The 16749-nt window shown below is 32.2% G+C and overlaps 1 protein-coding gene across 1 annotated transcript; it reads right to left on the bottom strand.

The window, feature by feature from the left end:
- Positions 1–355: 355 nt before the first annotated feature.
- LOC129786048 (protein CEPU-1-like) lies at positions 356–15402 on the bottom strand. The gene is made up of 12 exons (XM_055820845.1): positions 14624–15402; positions 11775–11900; positions 8745–8792; positions 8520–8672; positions 8224–8364; positions 7707–7838; positions 5369–5466; positions 3329–3558; positions 2969–3176; positions 2074–2282; positions 1888–1946; positions 356–1098 (listed from the first exon to the last, which is right to left on the bottom strand). The coding sequence occupies exons 1-12, from the start codon at positions 14673–14675 to the stop codon at positions 968–970; spliced, it is 1587 nt and encodes a 528-aa protein (XP_055676820.1). The 5' UTR covers positions 14676–15402; the 3' UTR covers positions 356–967.
- Between the last annotated feature and the right edge of the window lie 1347 nt (positions 15403–16749).

Raw genomic sequence — 16749 nt, forward strand, 5'->3', positions numbered from 1 at the left:
AAAATTAAATGAATACACCAAAGAGGGAAAGGAAGAAAGTGTTGTATTTAAATGTTTATACACTCCAAATATATCTACCTACATAAAGTCACCCCACTATGTACATACAAATCCTCGTTTTACTAGTACCAGCAATAGGGACCAAAATATAAACAAAGTGTATTTTGGAAACAACAACTAACTATACTTTAAGTCCACCGTGAAGCACAATACCACCCCTTTCATTCCGCATGTCGCCGATACGAAAATGGCACAGGATGTTGAGTGTCCCAGAAGCCATCATGGTGAAGTAATGTGGTCCGTAGTGGTCAGTAGCCGTCCAAAGAACCCTCCAAAAAATGTACGCTTCACGTTAGGGATTTACATGAAATGGAAATCTTTATAGATTGTTTTACAATTTTATTTGTTAAAATTTTACTGCATAATAGTTAATGTGGAAGATTTTTTTGTTATAACTTAATTTTGTATATCCACATTATTTCGGTACTGCGCTCTTTTGTGATAAAATTTATGCTTGAGAAAGATAATAATTATGTACATAGAAATGCAAATTTAATTAAACATCTCTCAATCACTAATTATATATGACATGTATTTATAATTCTAAGTTCTTAAACCTATAAAAAAAACAAAATAAAGTGTATTTGTGTTTTTGGCGGATTTGTTTAAATAAAAAAATATTCTTTTTAAACAAATCGGTTTGGTCTTTTGTAATAGTTGTAATTGTAAATATTTAAATTACATTTAAGTCCCATTGAATCTATAATTAAACATTAAAGCTTATTCTCATTATTTTACAGATGGTTTTTTGATAGAAAAGAATTTTTCTCATTATAAAATTTCATCCTTATTCATGTTTTGCAAAAATTGTGCAGCATATTCACATCAGAAAATTTGTTCCTGTAAGATTTTTTTTTAACATGGAGAAAGGTTTTTACTGTGAAAATGTAACGATAGTCTTATATATTCATTTTTTTAATGGTAAGATATGACACATAATTATGGTCAGGAGGATGAATAGGATATTCCCACAAATTACGGAATTTTTCGAAGTTGCTCCATTAAATTGAGTTGATCGCATATCACGAACTTCAGAATCTGAAAAGTAAAACGTCTCATGAAAAAAAAATGCAAAAAGTATAATTTTATATAAAGAGTTTTAATTTTTTATACTTTATATATAGTTTTCAATATAAGTGATGCAAATATTAATTTGCAGCTCATTTAAATGCAAGCAATGATGCTAGTTAGAAATATTTTATATTTCAATTAATTGTTCAGGATTGTATTTTATTGAATTTGCATTTTCATTAAAACTTGCAGAGGCTTATTTATAAAAACTTGGATTTTTCAATTTAGATGAGTAAAAGTTTAATTGAACTGTCAACGATTTTTACTTTTGGAAAAGTAAAAGGGACATAGAAAGACTATATAATCTTCAATCGATATATTTTTTTCCTTATCTCACCAAAAAATACGTTAAAGGAAGGAAGGATTGAGTTTCTCAACCAATGAACGAAATTTTCTTATATGTACGATTGTCAATAAATGTCAATAAACTGATGCCAATTCTCGATGAATGCGGTTTAGGAATAGAAATAAATAAATTGATTTTTTGTATGTACCGAAGATGCTCTGAGAGCACATTTGGTTTACAAAAATATGCATTATTCGACAATGCACATGCACACGTTATACTCAATTGCATCAACAGCATACTATGTAAAAAGATTGTGCGAAGGTATAGCCAAAGATGAGAAAAATTGATTTTCCTTTCGAATTCGCCCTGAGATTATGTTTCCTTTCAAATTGTTGCTTTAATCGTAAAAATGACATTGACGTGAATTCACGGGAAAAGACGGAAAAGAAGTAAATTTCGGTACTCACTTGAATTGGGCGTTGAGAAAATGAAACGATCTGATACATCACTCCAGCCATATCTATTTCTATATCGATAAAATTCAAAAATATTATTATTCTTATTAAATTATCTAATATCTGTTTTGTATGTATTATGTATAATCTGATAAAATGTGAATGTAGTCAATAAGTTTCGATGCAAAGTGATTTTACCTCGCCTGGACTTTAGCTTCGTACTGATGATCAGGTTCTAAGCCATGGATGAGATAACTCATACTTTGCGTGTAGAGATGTGATAATGGTATAGCAGGCAAAATGACATCTCTCCAGTCATTTCCAGACCAGTGAACGATACTGCCATGTCCATTTTTGTACCAATGCGACTCATATGCCGGTACAACCAAATGATGCGTGCTATTACTCTGAAAAATATTTTTTTTAATGAAAATAAAATAAATATAGGGGAGAGCGGGGCTAATAAAGTCACTTAAGGGTTTGGAAAAAGCTTAAAATATCATATTTCCTAGCTAGATAGAACAAAATGATCTGAGAAAGAGTTGTAGGGCAAGAAATATCCTAAAGAATTGAGCTATACATTTCGCTTTATCTGTTTGGGAAATATGATATTTTGAGCTTTTTCTAAACCCTTAAGTGACTTTTTTAACCCCGCTCTCCCCTATCCATATTAATTAAAATAGAATGGAAAAAGCAGAAAAAGAGAAATAAGGATTCTGACTATAAAGGAAATATAATATCTATTTCCCTTATTTTTTGTTGTTAATTTTTGCATTTTTTAAAACTTATTATTAATGAATTATTAAAATATTGTGATATAAAAAAAAGATATGAATATACCAAAAATTGAACAACAACAATAAGTATTATGACCAAATGTTAATTTTAAGTAGAAAACTTTTGCCACACAATGCACACTATGGGTATGGTTATTTCGCTGTGAATGCGCGTCGAATGATATAACATTCAGTTTATGTGATGCAAATTACATTAAGTCAGTGCTGTGGGCAAGTACATACATAGTGAATGACGGACGAGCCAGATTAAAATTTCCACATTTTCATTTGAGAACATACGTTACTTAGACACTTACTCGCCGATAGAAACCACGACGACCAAAATGCTGCTGCTGCTGCTGACTTTGATGCTGAAGAGGTTGTAATTGTTCACTGAATCCCGCTGGAAAACCACCGGAATCTTCATTATTTTCATCATTTGTACGACCTTTTGGCAACCTCCTAAAGAACAATTTAAATTCCTCTATTGGGGTATGTGAATCCACAGCCCATGAAATGTTGTATCTGAAAATATTGAATGAAATCATTTGAAAATGGCTAACCAAAGAGAGCTAAGCTGTAATTCCTTTTAAGTTGTGATTTTCTTTATTCTAATTTCTTTTGGTTGTTGAATTAAATTAAAAATTTAATAAATATTTTAAGAATGCTATACAAACCTATCTCCCCATTGACTAACAGGTGGAGACTGAAATACAGCTGTTTTCGGTTTCCCAGTCAACATTATACTTTTCTTTGCACGTCCAAGATCATTCTCTGCCATGCATGTGTAATTTCCAAAATCTTGCGTATTAACCTTTCTTATTAAAAGGGTATGTCGTGATCCTCGTGCACCCATAATATAATTTTCAGTTGTATGTAGTTGCATTGTATTTACGTACCATGTTACCTTAAAAAATATATATAAATTACGCTTTACCACCAAATCAGATTTAATGATTTTGATTTCAGCTAAAATACTGTTTGGGGGTGTCTATTTATAGTGATAACATAGAGACAAATATGTATGTTGAAAATTGTAGGTTTCAATAAATGAACTAGAGTTTGTGGGAAACCAACTCTTACACATCTGTAGCATGTGACAATCCAATAGGAGATATATGATACTGAAAACAGTTAAAAGCTCTTCACCCATTTTCCATTGCCACCCATCGTGCAAAAAATCAATATCCGTCCTACATCATACATATTAAAGCCAGACAGAGATTTCACTTAAAAAACATCTCTATCTATGTATTATGTATATTACATATCCTACTAAATTTCTGAAGCAATTTTTATGTGTTAGATAAACGCATAATTTGAAATTATATTAAAAAGAAAAAAAATATAATCAACTTGGTTAGAGAGCTTCAAAGTTAGATAGTATAATAGTGTCTTTAATAATTTTAACATTAAAGAAACCTATAATTTCAGGATTTTAAGAATTGTAAATATAGAGACTTTATAAGCTCTTTTTTTTACTGATCAAACTCTTAGTTAGTTGGTATACCACAATCGTGGCATACCAAGTATTGTAATCGTCGGAAAAACCAACCACCTCAGATCGGGCTCAAACTTGGTATGAGCACGTTTTAGACATCCCACATTACGAAAATGGTGGTGGAAAATTTTTGATCCGGCCGGCCGTCCCGCCGGTCGCCCAAACTTTACCTTATATCTTAAGAACGGTAACAGATAGAGACTTCCGGTTTGAAGTTTTCTATAGAAATGTGGGTGTAAAATTTCATTTTTTCGCATTTTCAAAATCCAAGATGGCTGCCGTCCGCCATTTTGAAATACCGTCAACCACTTCCCTTATAGCTAGAGGTCTGAAATTTTAGTATGTTGTAGGGCTCAGTGAGACGTTTTCATCAACAATTCATACTTGAAAATCGGTCAAGCGGTTTAGCAAATATGGCGGCCTAAAGCAAAAAGTGTTTTTTCGATATATCTTGAGAACGGCTTGACCGATTTTGACCACCTTGGTATCAAATGAAAGGTATTGAGAAGCCCTACAACTGTTTAGAACATTCCAAGTTTCAAAAACATCCGCAAGAGGCGCTAAAAACAAAAACAAAAATTGCCTAACTTTAAGGGGCAATATCTCCGAATCACGATCATAGATTTCCTTGAATTTTTGATATGTTGTAGCCTGACTTAATATCTTTCACCAGTCCGAAAATGAAGAAAATCTATGTCGCCGTTTAGAAGATATGGCCATTTGAAAAATTCTTTAATTTGAAAAGTTCTAACAGCCATATCTCTTGAACGGAATGTCCGATTTTGCTCAATTTGGTATCAAATTAGAGGTTTTGCAAAACTCTACAACTTTCTAGAACATCAGAAACCTCTAGAACTATTCCTTTAGGACGAAAAGTGCAAAAAACTGTTTTTGTCGAACAAAAATCCGCCATTTTATGTTCTGGAGGTGACCTTGAAATGTATCGAAATATATGTCAGATTATAGCTTATTTCAATACCTTTCCAGAACTAGTCAAGAAATTTCTGTATGTGCAATAGAAGTTGAGATATAACCATTTTTGTCTTTCGAATTGATGAATTTCATAAAAAAAATCAACTTTGCCTACTAATACTACTTAAAAATTAAATTACAACGCATAGACTGACCCATCCGCGTTGTGGTATACCAACTCTAATAACTGGACGCGTTATGATTGACTTTTAATTTATTTTGTAAAGATTTTTTATTTCCTTACCGTTGGTGGTGGTTCTCCATGTACAATACAGACCAACATTGCTTCTTGATCTTCACTTGAATGTACAATTGGTCTTTCTAAGCTAATTTCTGGTGGATCTGTAAAAGAAAAAAATTGTAAAATATGTAATTTTTAAAATTTAAAATTCATTTTCATTTTCACAATAAAATAAAGATTCCCAAATTATTTCCTTTAACATAAAATTAATGATTCATCATTAAATAAAAAATCACGCTTTGCCAATTAATTAAATTCACAAATTTCATGGAATCATTAATTTACTTCCTCTAAACAATGGACTATTGTAGCGTTATATCTCGTTTAAATGCGAACCCATCGCTTTAGGAAGGATTCCAATAAAAATCAAATTGCATGAATATGTTCTTGTTTTCAGAACTATATAGAGGGTAAAAAGATAGAGATACTCATGGCATCAATCCAGCTGACTGAAATTGAGCTTTGAGTGGAGCAGAACGAGATGGCAAACAGCGGACTCGTCTCAGAGTCGGACGGTAAAATTGTTATTCTTTGCCCTCGAAAGCAATAATTTATCCCCATAGAACACTCAAGTTGAACAGAAACAAGCACTTTTTCCATTTCGCTGACGTATTTTTATTGTGTTTTATCTGAAAAGCATTTATTATTCGAATGTGCTCTCCCCGTTTGCCCTACTCATCAATATTATCGAATAAGCATTATATATATTTAATTATTATTTGAAATGATATTAAATTACACGTTTTAGTCATTCTAAGTCTCCTTTCAATCTGAAACAACAAATTTTTACATAGTCTCTTTGGCTCAACATTTTTAGCAACTACACCCAAGAATGACCCTCGATCGATCAACTACCCAGTTTGGCTTCTCTTTATCAATTAATAAATCCTCAAATAAATTTCATTCACTCGTTCTTCTGAAAATTTTTAAAATTCCCTCCTCTGGTAATCATTCATCTGCCACTCATCAACTCAATCAATCTAATCCTCTCAATTACTCACTCATCCGTTATAAAACTCTTTCAATCTTTAAATTCCAGGAAATATTTGTTAAATATTTTCGTTTTGCTCAAAATCATTTTTTTTTTAATTATCAAATCATTCTTATAATTTAGTCCCATTAAAATTCATTTTTCAGTATAAGAAAAAAGACTCGAGCCAAAGTCATTTCTCACTTTTTTGTATATAGTATTTTTTTTAAATCTTTATCTTAATATATGAAGCTGAAATGTTTGTCTGTCTGTGGCACATGAAGTCCTCCGAAACGGCTGGGCCGATCTTGATGAAATTTGGTATGGGGGTAGAGGGGGTCAATACGAGTTGCAAGCGCTATATGGGATTTCGCCCTAACCCCCCTTTGTAGCGCCCCCATGGAAAAACTGATTTTTCTTATTTTCTACCTGCTGAAGGGTCAGATAACGGGATTTTTTTTATTTTAAATTTTTTTCGGGGTATCGTATTATTCATCCCCCTTACTAATATACGCCCCCCTTTTATAGCTTAAAATGGAGTTGGCTCACACATGATTGGGGGCTCGGGTTGACTAGTATTGATATAATTGACTTGAAATTAATAAAAAAGCTATGCATAGAATTATTGAATAGCACACAAAATACCACTCTTGGATCACAATGTGACCTCGGTTCATCGCCAGAGGGATGATTAATAAAAAATAGGTATATTTTGTGTGTGCATTAAAATGAGGTTCTCAATTTAATTAAAATGTCTTTAGGCATTGCTAAATGTGTATGTTAGGACATTGCCAAGATATAAATGAATGTTTAAATACGTTCAACGATGGCTATTGTATAGCAGCAAACTCGTGAATCAAGTTCATGTTTACAATACGGATGAATGAAATATTGTTATTTAAAGGATATACGAAAATCCCTCTCATTTCTGCAAAATTTGTTCGACAAAAGAAGTAGTAGATGGAAAGTCCCTGTGCGATGGTTGAAGTATAGAATGATATGGAATTACCACACACACTGGCTGAAGAAGTTGTTTGCACGGAGCTTTTCAAAAGGAAAAGGATTCTTTCTTTGTTTTGCTCACTTCTCTCATTCATTCACCACATTCAGCATTGAATTACCCATGCACACATGCGAATGTTTCTTGGGTGACTTCTACTATAGCCTAACTATAAATATATATGTAGGTACAAGATACATTTATGTAGGTTACATATGTTATATATTTCTTTACAGTTCTGCCCCACTTCAGCTACAGTTGTGCGTGCACTACTGACATGAAGAGGTTTACCGGCATCATAATAACATTCATTCATTGCAGACTGATAAAAATATTTTCAGTAATTGGTACTAATTTAAGTGTTGACTTACATAGTACATGTAACAGTACTTGACTAGTTGCTGGCTGTCCAACTCCATTATTTGCTGTACAAATATAAGTTCCTCCTTTGTGTCGGTCCATATTCTCAATTGTTAGTGCTGTAGATGGCAAGTATTCTTCGCCTGGAAATAAAAATAAATAGGATATTATTCAAATCTTTTTTGTCATATTTTTTTTTTCATTTACAAAATACACCTTAAAAAAATGATAAAGATATTAGATAGAAATAATTTACTCAATAATAAAACCATCTCGATTTTTCACAATTCGATTTAATAAAAAATCAAATACCCATAAAAGAAAAGGATTTTTGTACTAAATCTTTATAATATAAATTGCCTTCTTCAGACTTGTAGTTTACTTGAAACTTGTCTTCAAAAGTTCTTTCATTTTCATAGAAAATTCATAAATACCATCCTCTTGTTCTTCAAAAAGTTTGAGATACATATTAGATTACGCATATTGATGAAAACTACCCCACGTAAAAAAAAGTTACAAAAAACGTACCATTTGGAAGTACATTATTCTTTCGTGTCCATGTGATATTTGGTACTGGATTTCCCGAAGCAAAGCATTCCAGATACACAGGCATTCCTTTTTTCACCTGTAAACTACCTCCTGATGTCACGTGATGTATCACAGGTGGTACTGATAGAGAAAGAAGGGAAAAAGATTAAGTAGGAAATGAAAATGAAAAAGTTCTGTATTGCTTTTGTTGCAGATAGTGAGTGACGAAAAAGCAAAATGTCACTGACTTGGTCACTGATAAATGCTCCATGATACAAAACATTATCTGTACTCACCTAAAATATCTACTGTATGCGTTATTTCGAGTGGATTTAATGTTGCTATCTGGCACACATAAACTCCTGCATCTTGCGGCACAGAATCCTTTATTTGTAACGTATATCCGTTGATTAAATGCATTCTAGCATCAGGGGATACCTTAACTTTTCCTAATAAGGGGAGACAAGTTTTAGTAATGGTATTTCATTGCAAACTTACTAATTCGCCACTTTGATGCTTACCCGCTGTTAAAATCGCTATTCCCTTTTTCCACGCAATAACATATGAATCTGGAAGTGCATTAATACGTATGAATAAGCTCGACACTATTACATACAAATAGGAAGTTGAAATTTGTTTAAATACTATAATCCCTTTTTACATTCATATATTTGGACGGGGTGTTCTAGTTTCCATTTAACATTACATAAACTTACTTATTGTCTGCTACTTTTTCTTATATTTAAAGTTTTTAATAGTATTTTTAACGCCACCCTAAACAGATTTCGGATATATACATACATATATATGTTGGTAAATAGTACAAAATAAGGAGATTATTTCTAGGTCCAGTCAGTAACCATGGTTGGAAATGAAACATTTACCTCGACCAATGAAATATAATTCTAGAGATTTTAGAGAATTATATTTAATGTGATATCGTGTTATTAAGTTTCTGTTCAACATACATACGTACATAATGTAAGAGTAGGTTCAAATACTTATATATTAAACGTAATAAGACAAAGTTACTCGTATCAACATTTCCATTTGGCATTATTAACTCTTCCAAGGAAATACTATACTCAGAAATTTATTACGTTCTGATTACAAAGTAGGTACATATATACATAACTAGTTCCTAGAAATTTTTATTATCTCGTTTTCTACATATAGAAATAGTTTAAAGTTAGTTATATATATTATATTTAAGAATAAGAATTACACAGGGGCCATAGCCATAGAGTGTATAATAAATTACAATTTTTTTTTTATAAATTACAATAAAAGAGATACTTCCCAAATAAAGAAAAAACTTTGTCACCCATTAGGGGAACCAAATACAAATAAACTATGATATGTCTAATTTAAAAAAATATATATATAAAAAACTTTGACAATTTTTTTTTAAAGAAAATTAGTGATTAAATGAAGAAATGCAGCTACTAAATAATTGTAAACTACAACCAAGTTTAGCTATAACTTCACTTTCATAAATTCAAATTCCATTACTCCTGGGACAAATCTTGTTTTTTTGTATCCAAAAATCCAATTATGTCCCTTTAAAAATTCATTCAACTATAGCTACTACATTTTTAGTGTGAAATTTAAGAAATTTAAATATCTTCTTCAATTAAAGTATTCAAGGCATTTTTGATTACTGTCCCTGTAGAAGGGCTTTTTGAGATGTTACCGGTGCTAAGGTCAGCCTTAGCACCCAAAGATGTGCCTCCTCAGGAGACACTCGAAGGCTGTCCATCCTTTGATGATCCAGGTTGTGTTTCATCAGTTTCCATTCTATCCATTCTCAATGACTCTACGAACTCTATGGAGGGAAGTCCCACCCCGTTGACTCCGGCAGACTCTGGCTTGTCTTGTTCATAACCAGGAAAGACAGTCTTCCCAGCTCCACTAATTTGCTTCCTCAACTTTGTAGCCTTCGATTTTGCCACGGTTTCAGCAAAAGATAAATCCATGCTCCGAGTCCTCATGTACTCCTGTTTAGCCGCAAAATATGAGATCTTCTGTGTGACCTTTATCTTCTTAATAGAAAATTCTTGCTTGAAAACTGTGCATTTCCTGGACCACGAGAGATGATCCTCCCCACAGTTCGCACACACATGTTGATGTACACATTCTCCTTCGTGCTCGTTATGCAAGCACTTTGCACAAATCTTCTTTGCCATACGACATTTATCCACAAAATGCCCGTACTTCTGGCATTTGAAGCATCTAGCTGGGTTGGGTATGAAGGTTTTCACCTTGAGAGGGTAATAAAACGCGTCAATGGATTCTGGCAACTTCGGCGAATCGAAGGTCACAATAAATGTGCCTGTGTCGATCATCTTTCCTCCCTCAACTTTCCTCTTGATTGCTTTAACATCAGAGACATTGAATGCTTTAAGCTCCTCTTTTAGCTCTTCGAGAGGAATATACGTCCAATCGTAGCACGCAATTATCCCCTTGCTCTTGTTCATTGATGGGTGCCATGAAATTTTAACTGGTTTTCCAGCCAAATTCTTCAATTTGAGTAGCTTATCCGCTTGCTCATCCGACGCAATCTCAATAAGTAGCGATTTACCCTGCAACAGCGGTTGCAAACGCTTCACCTTCCCCACTAACTTGCTGATCTCTCTCTTCACCTTGAACACGGAGAGCGCTTTCATACTCTCACCATCATCACTTCTCTCAACAACCAAATATCGAGGGCTTTCACTCTCTTCTCCTCTCCCAAACACAAAAATGTTTCTATTCCTCTTACTCTTCTGACCACCAGAGTCCAATGGAGGGAATTCTGATTCCTTTATCAAATTCATCGTTCTTTTTCGGCCCGCGCCAATCGGCGCTGCCGCCATCTCACTGTCCTTTTCACTCTTTCAGATGAAAAAATTTGTCTCACTTAACAAAGGAAAAATTCAAGTCTCTTCAAAAAAGAAAATCCGTGAAAATCACTTCACACCTTTTTAAATGTTGATTTTAATCACTCCACAGATGTTGAAAAATTGTTCTGATTATAAAAAATCGAAAAAATCTCCTTTCATCTTTCCAATAAGCTCAAAATTAATATAATATCAGAGAGAAAACTAGATGCGTCTATTCACTCTCGTGACTAATATGGAACTGTAAAGTTAGTTAAATGATTCAAACAAAGGTATTTAAAAGAAGCTGGTGTAGTCTTTTAATAAGAGAATAACCCTGTCAGGCTAAAAAAAATATTTTTTATAAATTTTTGGTCATCAAATTTTATGATTTGTTCACAATGTATTAAAATCATTGATTTTTGAGTGAAAATAAATTATTACAGCGTAATAAATAAACCTAATCTGCTCATATGTATAGTATTAAATTAATCTCTGCAAAATATTACCTATCCTAAATTACTGTTATAATCTTGCTCACATTAATAATGTTCATGTTAGTAAAAATTTAAAACATTTTTTCTATTAATGACATTTTATGCATTTTAAATAATTTAATCCGTATAAATATTTTTTTTAAAAAAATCCTAAATACCAACTCATTTAGTAAACAATATATATGACAAAAATTACCTGCATGTGCTACGTCACACGGAAGCAAAATTGTATTTCCTGTGACAAATTTATATCTTCCTGACTCTGATGTGAAGTATGGTTCATTCTGTGATTCTGGATTGATGACTTTTAGTGCTTCAGTAACTGCAATGAATGAAAAGTTGCAAAGACCAATTATATAAGTTACTTTTATGAACTCAATTATGAAAAAAAAATAATTAGGTCATAAGGAATACTCATAAAAATCAATTTTTTGACCATTTATATTTGAGAAAAAAAAAGATCCTACAAATCCCAGTTTGATCTGTTGCTGTAGCAACTATTATACCTTCATTATGCCCCATCCTTATATACCTAATATGGGATACTTATGTAATACCAAGCACGTGTTTTGGTTTTATTACGGTCCAAACACAATATGAAAAAGCATCAATTCTATTTCCATATCATTTTGTAATTGAGCAATTCATGTAAATATATTTTTGTTACGACATTGCCCTATTTTATCATTTAATTCATTTAACTAAAAGTAAAAACTATCTACCACAAAAGCTCTAAGCTCGTTTAGTAAGCAAGCTTAGAGATCATGTACTGAAACGATCGAACATTTTGCGATTTTGTAGGAAGGTTTATATGCAATTCGAAGTATGAGCAAACTTCCCATATCAAGTTATTTTCATCATCACATACTTATTTATGGTTTAAAGTTGAGCTTCAGCCAAAGCTGTAAAATTGTATCATCACCACAGCTGCATCCTTACATTATTTCCATAAAGTTTTCCCATACACTCACAAAACTCTACTATCGGACAACGAGGAATCCTATACATGCATGTATTTTAGGGTGGAACTAAGCTTTGCAAAAAAGCATGCGATAGACAAAGATTAAAAAAAAAAAGAATAAAATAATGTAATTTGTTTTCTATGCATATGAGCGTAATAATATCATTGAAATATCACAATCATGAGAGCTTTTCTCACCCCTCCAAAATTTAAAATATATACCTATATTCTAAAATTTCGTTGATGAAGTATAGTAGTATTTCTGTTTTGTTTCTAAATTTAATTTAAATGGACAGTATTGCTTGTAATTCTGGTAATAAATTATGTTCGCTCACGTGCCCTTTTTATGTCGATATATATGTATATAGCTATACTTATATTAATATAGTACGTTGTATTTGCGAATGTGATTTGTGTAAACACGGGAATTTTTGTGTTCAAAAACTATGTTCATCGAATGACTATATTGTATTTTGCAATTTAAAAAAAATTATAGTTAATTTAATTAAATCTTCCTCGTTATTTATTTTTTTAGATTTATATTTTATTCAAACAATTATTGTACTACTGCTAAATCAACTACACGTGGGATTTCCCTTTGCATTAAATAAACCCATCACAACAATGCATAGAAAGATGGGCTGGTCATTGAAAAGAATATGAGTTCATGTTCATTTGTATGCTTGGGTGTGGGTGAAACAGGTGAAACGGGCATCATCCTTCAACTTTAGCACAACAACCACTGTTTTGTAACACAAAAGGATAATGGATAACATGTATATAACATTGTGTTGAAGCTTTCAAGCTCATGCTGCTATTCGAATGTATGAGAATTTAAATTTACAGACCTCGAGGGACATTCAGTGGAGAATGGTTACGTATTATTTTCTTCCTGGTCAAGGTGTCGACACACTCATACACCAAACAAACAATGCCTTATATATTTTATACCTATATAGTCTGTATATATTGAGGCAGGCGTCTGCGTCTTCTTAACAGACATAAATAAAATTAGAATGCGACAAGGAATTCACGATATAGGTATTTTTCTTCGAAGGTGAGTGCAAGGAATTAGCGTCAAAACAATATTTTCATGTTAAGGATGAAATTTTTATTGATTAACCTTTTAAATTCTAAAAGTTGATTTCCTTCATTAATAACTTATAGTATAGATAGATACAATCGTAGATAGAGAAATGTACAAACGGAGCACGTACTTTATCTAAATAGGTATATAGATATGTACTTCAGAAACGCGCTAAAAGTTGTTTCTAATGGTATATGGTGAGTTTTACAAGGTGTCACAGCTTATTGCGCTAAAATAAACTCTCAAAAGTCTACGAGAAAAAGCTATAAAATAGAGTATGAAAGCAGCAAAGCCGTGGTGGTTAAATTATTAGATTTATGTATGAAATTTGTACAATTAAATAGCACTTTTGTGCACGTGGCATACAAGCATGTCCAAGTAAAATAAATAGGTGACATACAAAATAATGAAGAAATATTCTGTAACTTTTGAGAGGGAAATATGTAAGTTTATATTCCATGCTGTTACATTGTGTTTGGGTTAAAATGTTCCAGAGTTGAGACAGGCTTTCATTGAGGTAAAATTTTGAAATAAAAGAATTTTAGAACGCTGCAGTTGCTAGTTTTTTCCTCAAGAGACTATTAAACTTAATCCACATATCTGTAACACCTAATATTTTGTTAGCTTTATTGCTTTTTTTTTACATTAATCCTTTTGTTGGAAACTTTTGCGCACAATTCTATGGTGATTGTTGTTTAATTGTGGCATGGAGGATAGAACAACATTCAGCATTTAATTCATTTTATTAAATCCAATTTTTATGAAAATGAATGACTTTTTCATAAACAATTCATTTTCACTTTGTTTGCTCCGCTTAAAACCCTTTGGGAATTTAGTAATATTTAACAATATAAGTTTTTAATATTATTTGAATAAATATAATCTAAAGGGTATAATTAATTAAAATCCATATATTTGCAAATAAAAAAAATGAATATGTGCTGGACTAAAATGATGAAAATTGATGTAAAATATTTATAAAAAAAAAACTCCTTACCCGGAGAAAATGAAAATAAATCTCCAATTATCAGCAGAATAATCCACCACATTTCCACAAAATGTTTATCATGTGTTTCCCAGAATAAAGCATAATCCAATCGGGAAGATATGATCACTTCATCATCAACAACATTCTTATCATTAGCAGCATCATCGTCTTGCTATGTATAATCCTTCAATGGCACTAGCAATCCCGCATTGTAAAATAAAGTTGTTTAGAATGAGAAAATAATTCCACTAATATGTATGTGGATTTCCCCTAGCGTAGGGATTGTGAAATTGCCGGCAAAATAATCACAATCACCCCAGTAATTCACATACATACAATTTAAAACATACTTATATGGTTTATTTTTTTCACATTACCATAATCCGCACTCAAAATAAATCTCATTTATTTACTTTTTACATTTCACTTGACACTTTACGGGTGAAAACGACCGTTATTGTTGTGTATCGTTTATCACAACACATTCAGCAACTCCTAAACGCACTTCGCGCCTTTGTAAATCGACTTTTGTATCCTTCGTGAACTCAACCAATACGTAAAAGGTCATCCAAATAAGAGAAATTGAATTTTGTCGTTGAACAATTTCCACTTTTCACACCACCTGAGGTATCAGAATTTTCCTGTATTCTGCTTAGAAAGTTATATATACTTGTTCTGGGCAATCAATTGTGAAATTGGTGGAATCGCCCTCACTGAATGATAATATATGTATGTTGAGATCACCACGGCGTGTGTAGTCTTTACACAACGACATACAACCTAATACTGATGAACTTTATGAACTTTGACTGTTCACGAAGAGGAGTATTTCTTCCACATGATCCCTTCCTCCAAATTTTGATTATTCACAGTAAACGTAAAGCACAGGAATAATTGAAAGCATGCGCAAAAGCTCTCAATAAATACAGCGCCAAATTCTTCATTGTGGCGAATGGAGCATCTTTCTTTGTGAATTCATATTTTTGCCTAAACTGCAGGTTCACACTGAAGAGATTGTTCTCTCGCTACTATTATAAAAACAAGGAAAAGCCAGGCACCTCTGGCTTTTTCAAACCCTATCAATAACTTTTTTTTTATAAATTTGCATAAAATGAAATAAATGTTCGCTTAAAGTCAAAAGTCTCTCTAGAATGTCCTTTCAACAAAATTTGATTGGTCATAAAATTTCACTTTTACCCCAGTGCCCTACTCACCGTGGAAGGTCCAAGGTGGAATATTACACATAGGCATATACTTGGGGTACACCCTAAAATAAGAAATATTAAACCATCCATCCGCATGATTTTGTGACCATTAAAAGTTTTACAAGTTTTCTTTTATGTTTGCGCACTTAGCATTATTAAATAATTTTATCTTCTTTCTTTTCTTTCTCACTGCTTACAAATCCATTGACAAATATGTATCTCAATTCTCTTTGTTATCTCAAAAAAGGAGACTCATCACTCATCACATATATTAAGGTGTGTGGTGTACATCAGGACATCACAAGCTAAAATATACAATACGTCGTAAAAAAAAACAATTGCGGCCGCGGTATTTTTTGGTAAATAGAAGCAACAGTATTATGTAATATTTTCGTGAGCGACTTGACGTTTTTACTTTAGATGTAAATTTGATTAAAATCTCATTTCTTTACTCTCGTATTAGAACTCAATTACGTAGTTTTGAATTTCATAAACACTTAATGGGGTTTCCGTAACTTTTCCCTCGTGAACTCTTATATATAGGTAGGTATGTATACTGTATAGTATCGTAAGTCTATGCATGCTATTAAGATAAACTAGAAGAAAGGACAAAAGGTTGCAAAAGGCTATATAATAATCACCAAGACTATAATATAAACGCTTTGTGAAAATCAATGTAAGTTCTAATTATAAAGAACAACCTTGGCTGTAGATTTTTTTTAAATATAGTATTAAAGACTTTAATTTAATCATTTTTTAGTGAATAGGAAAAGACGCTTCTTCTGCATTCATAAAATAGTAAAAAAAAAATAAATAAACCCGTCACAGAAGTTAATGTTTCCACGCGGATAACTCATAAAGCAAGCAAATAACCAAATAAAATCTTATTTTAAAAAGCAGCAAAGCATAAAAATCAAACATCAAGTGAAT

Source organism: Lutzomyia longipalpis, chromosome 1 (assembly GCF_024334085.1).
Source record: "Lutzomyia longipalpis isolate SR_M1_2022 chromosome 1, ASM2433408v1".
In the NCBI taxonomy this organism is placed as follows: Eukaryota; Metazoa; Arthropoda; class Insecta; order Diptera; family Psychodidae; genus Lutzomyia; species Lutzomyia longipalpis.

Coding starts and splice junctions, on each gene's coding strand:
- LOC129786048 (XM_055820845.1), bottom strand. CDS start 14,675: ATGTGGTGGATTATTCTGCTGATAATTGGAGATTTATTTTCATTTTCT. Junction 8,793..11,774: donor GTGTGACGTAGCACATGCAG/GTAATTTTTGTC, acceptor ATGCACTTCCAG/ATTCATATGTTATTGCGTGG. Junction 7,839..8,223: donor GAATAATGTACTTCCAAATG/GTACGTTTTTTG, acceptor TTTTATTTCCAG/GCGAAGAATACTTGCCATCT.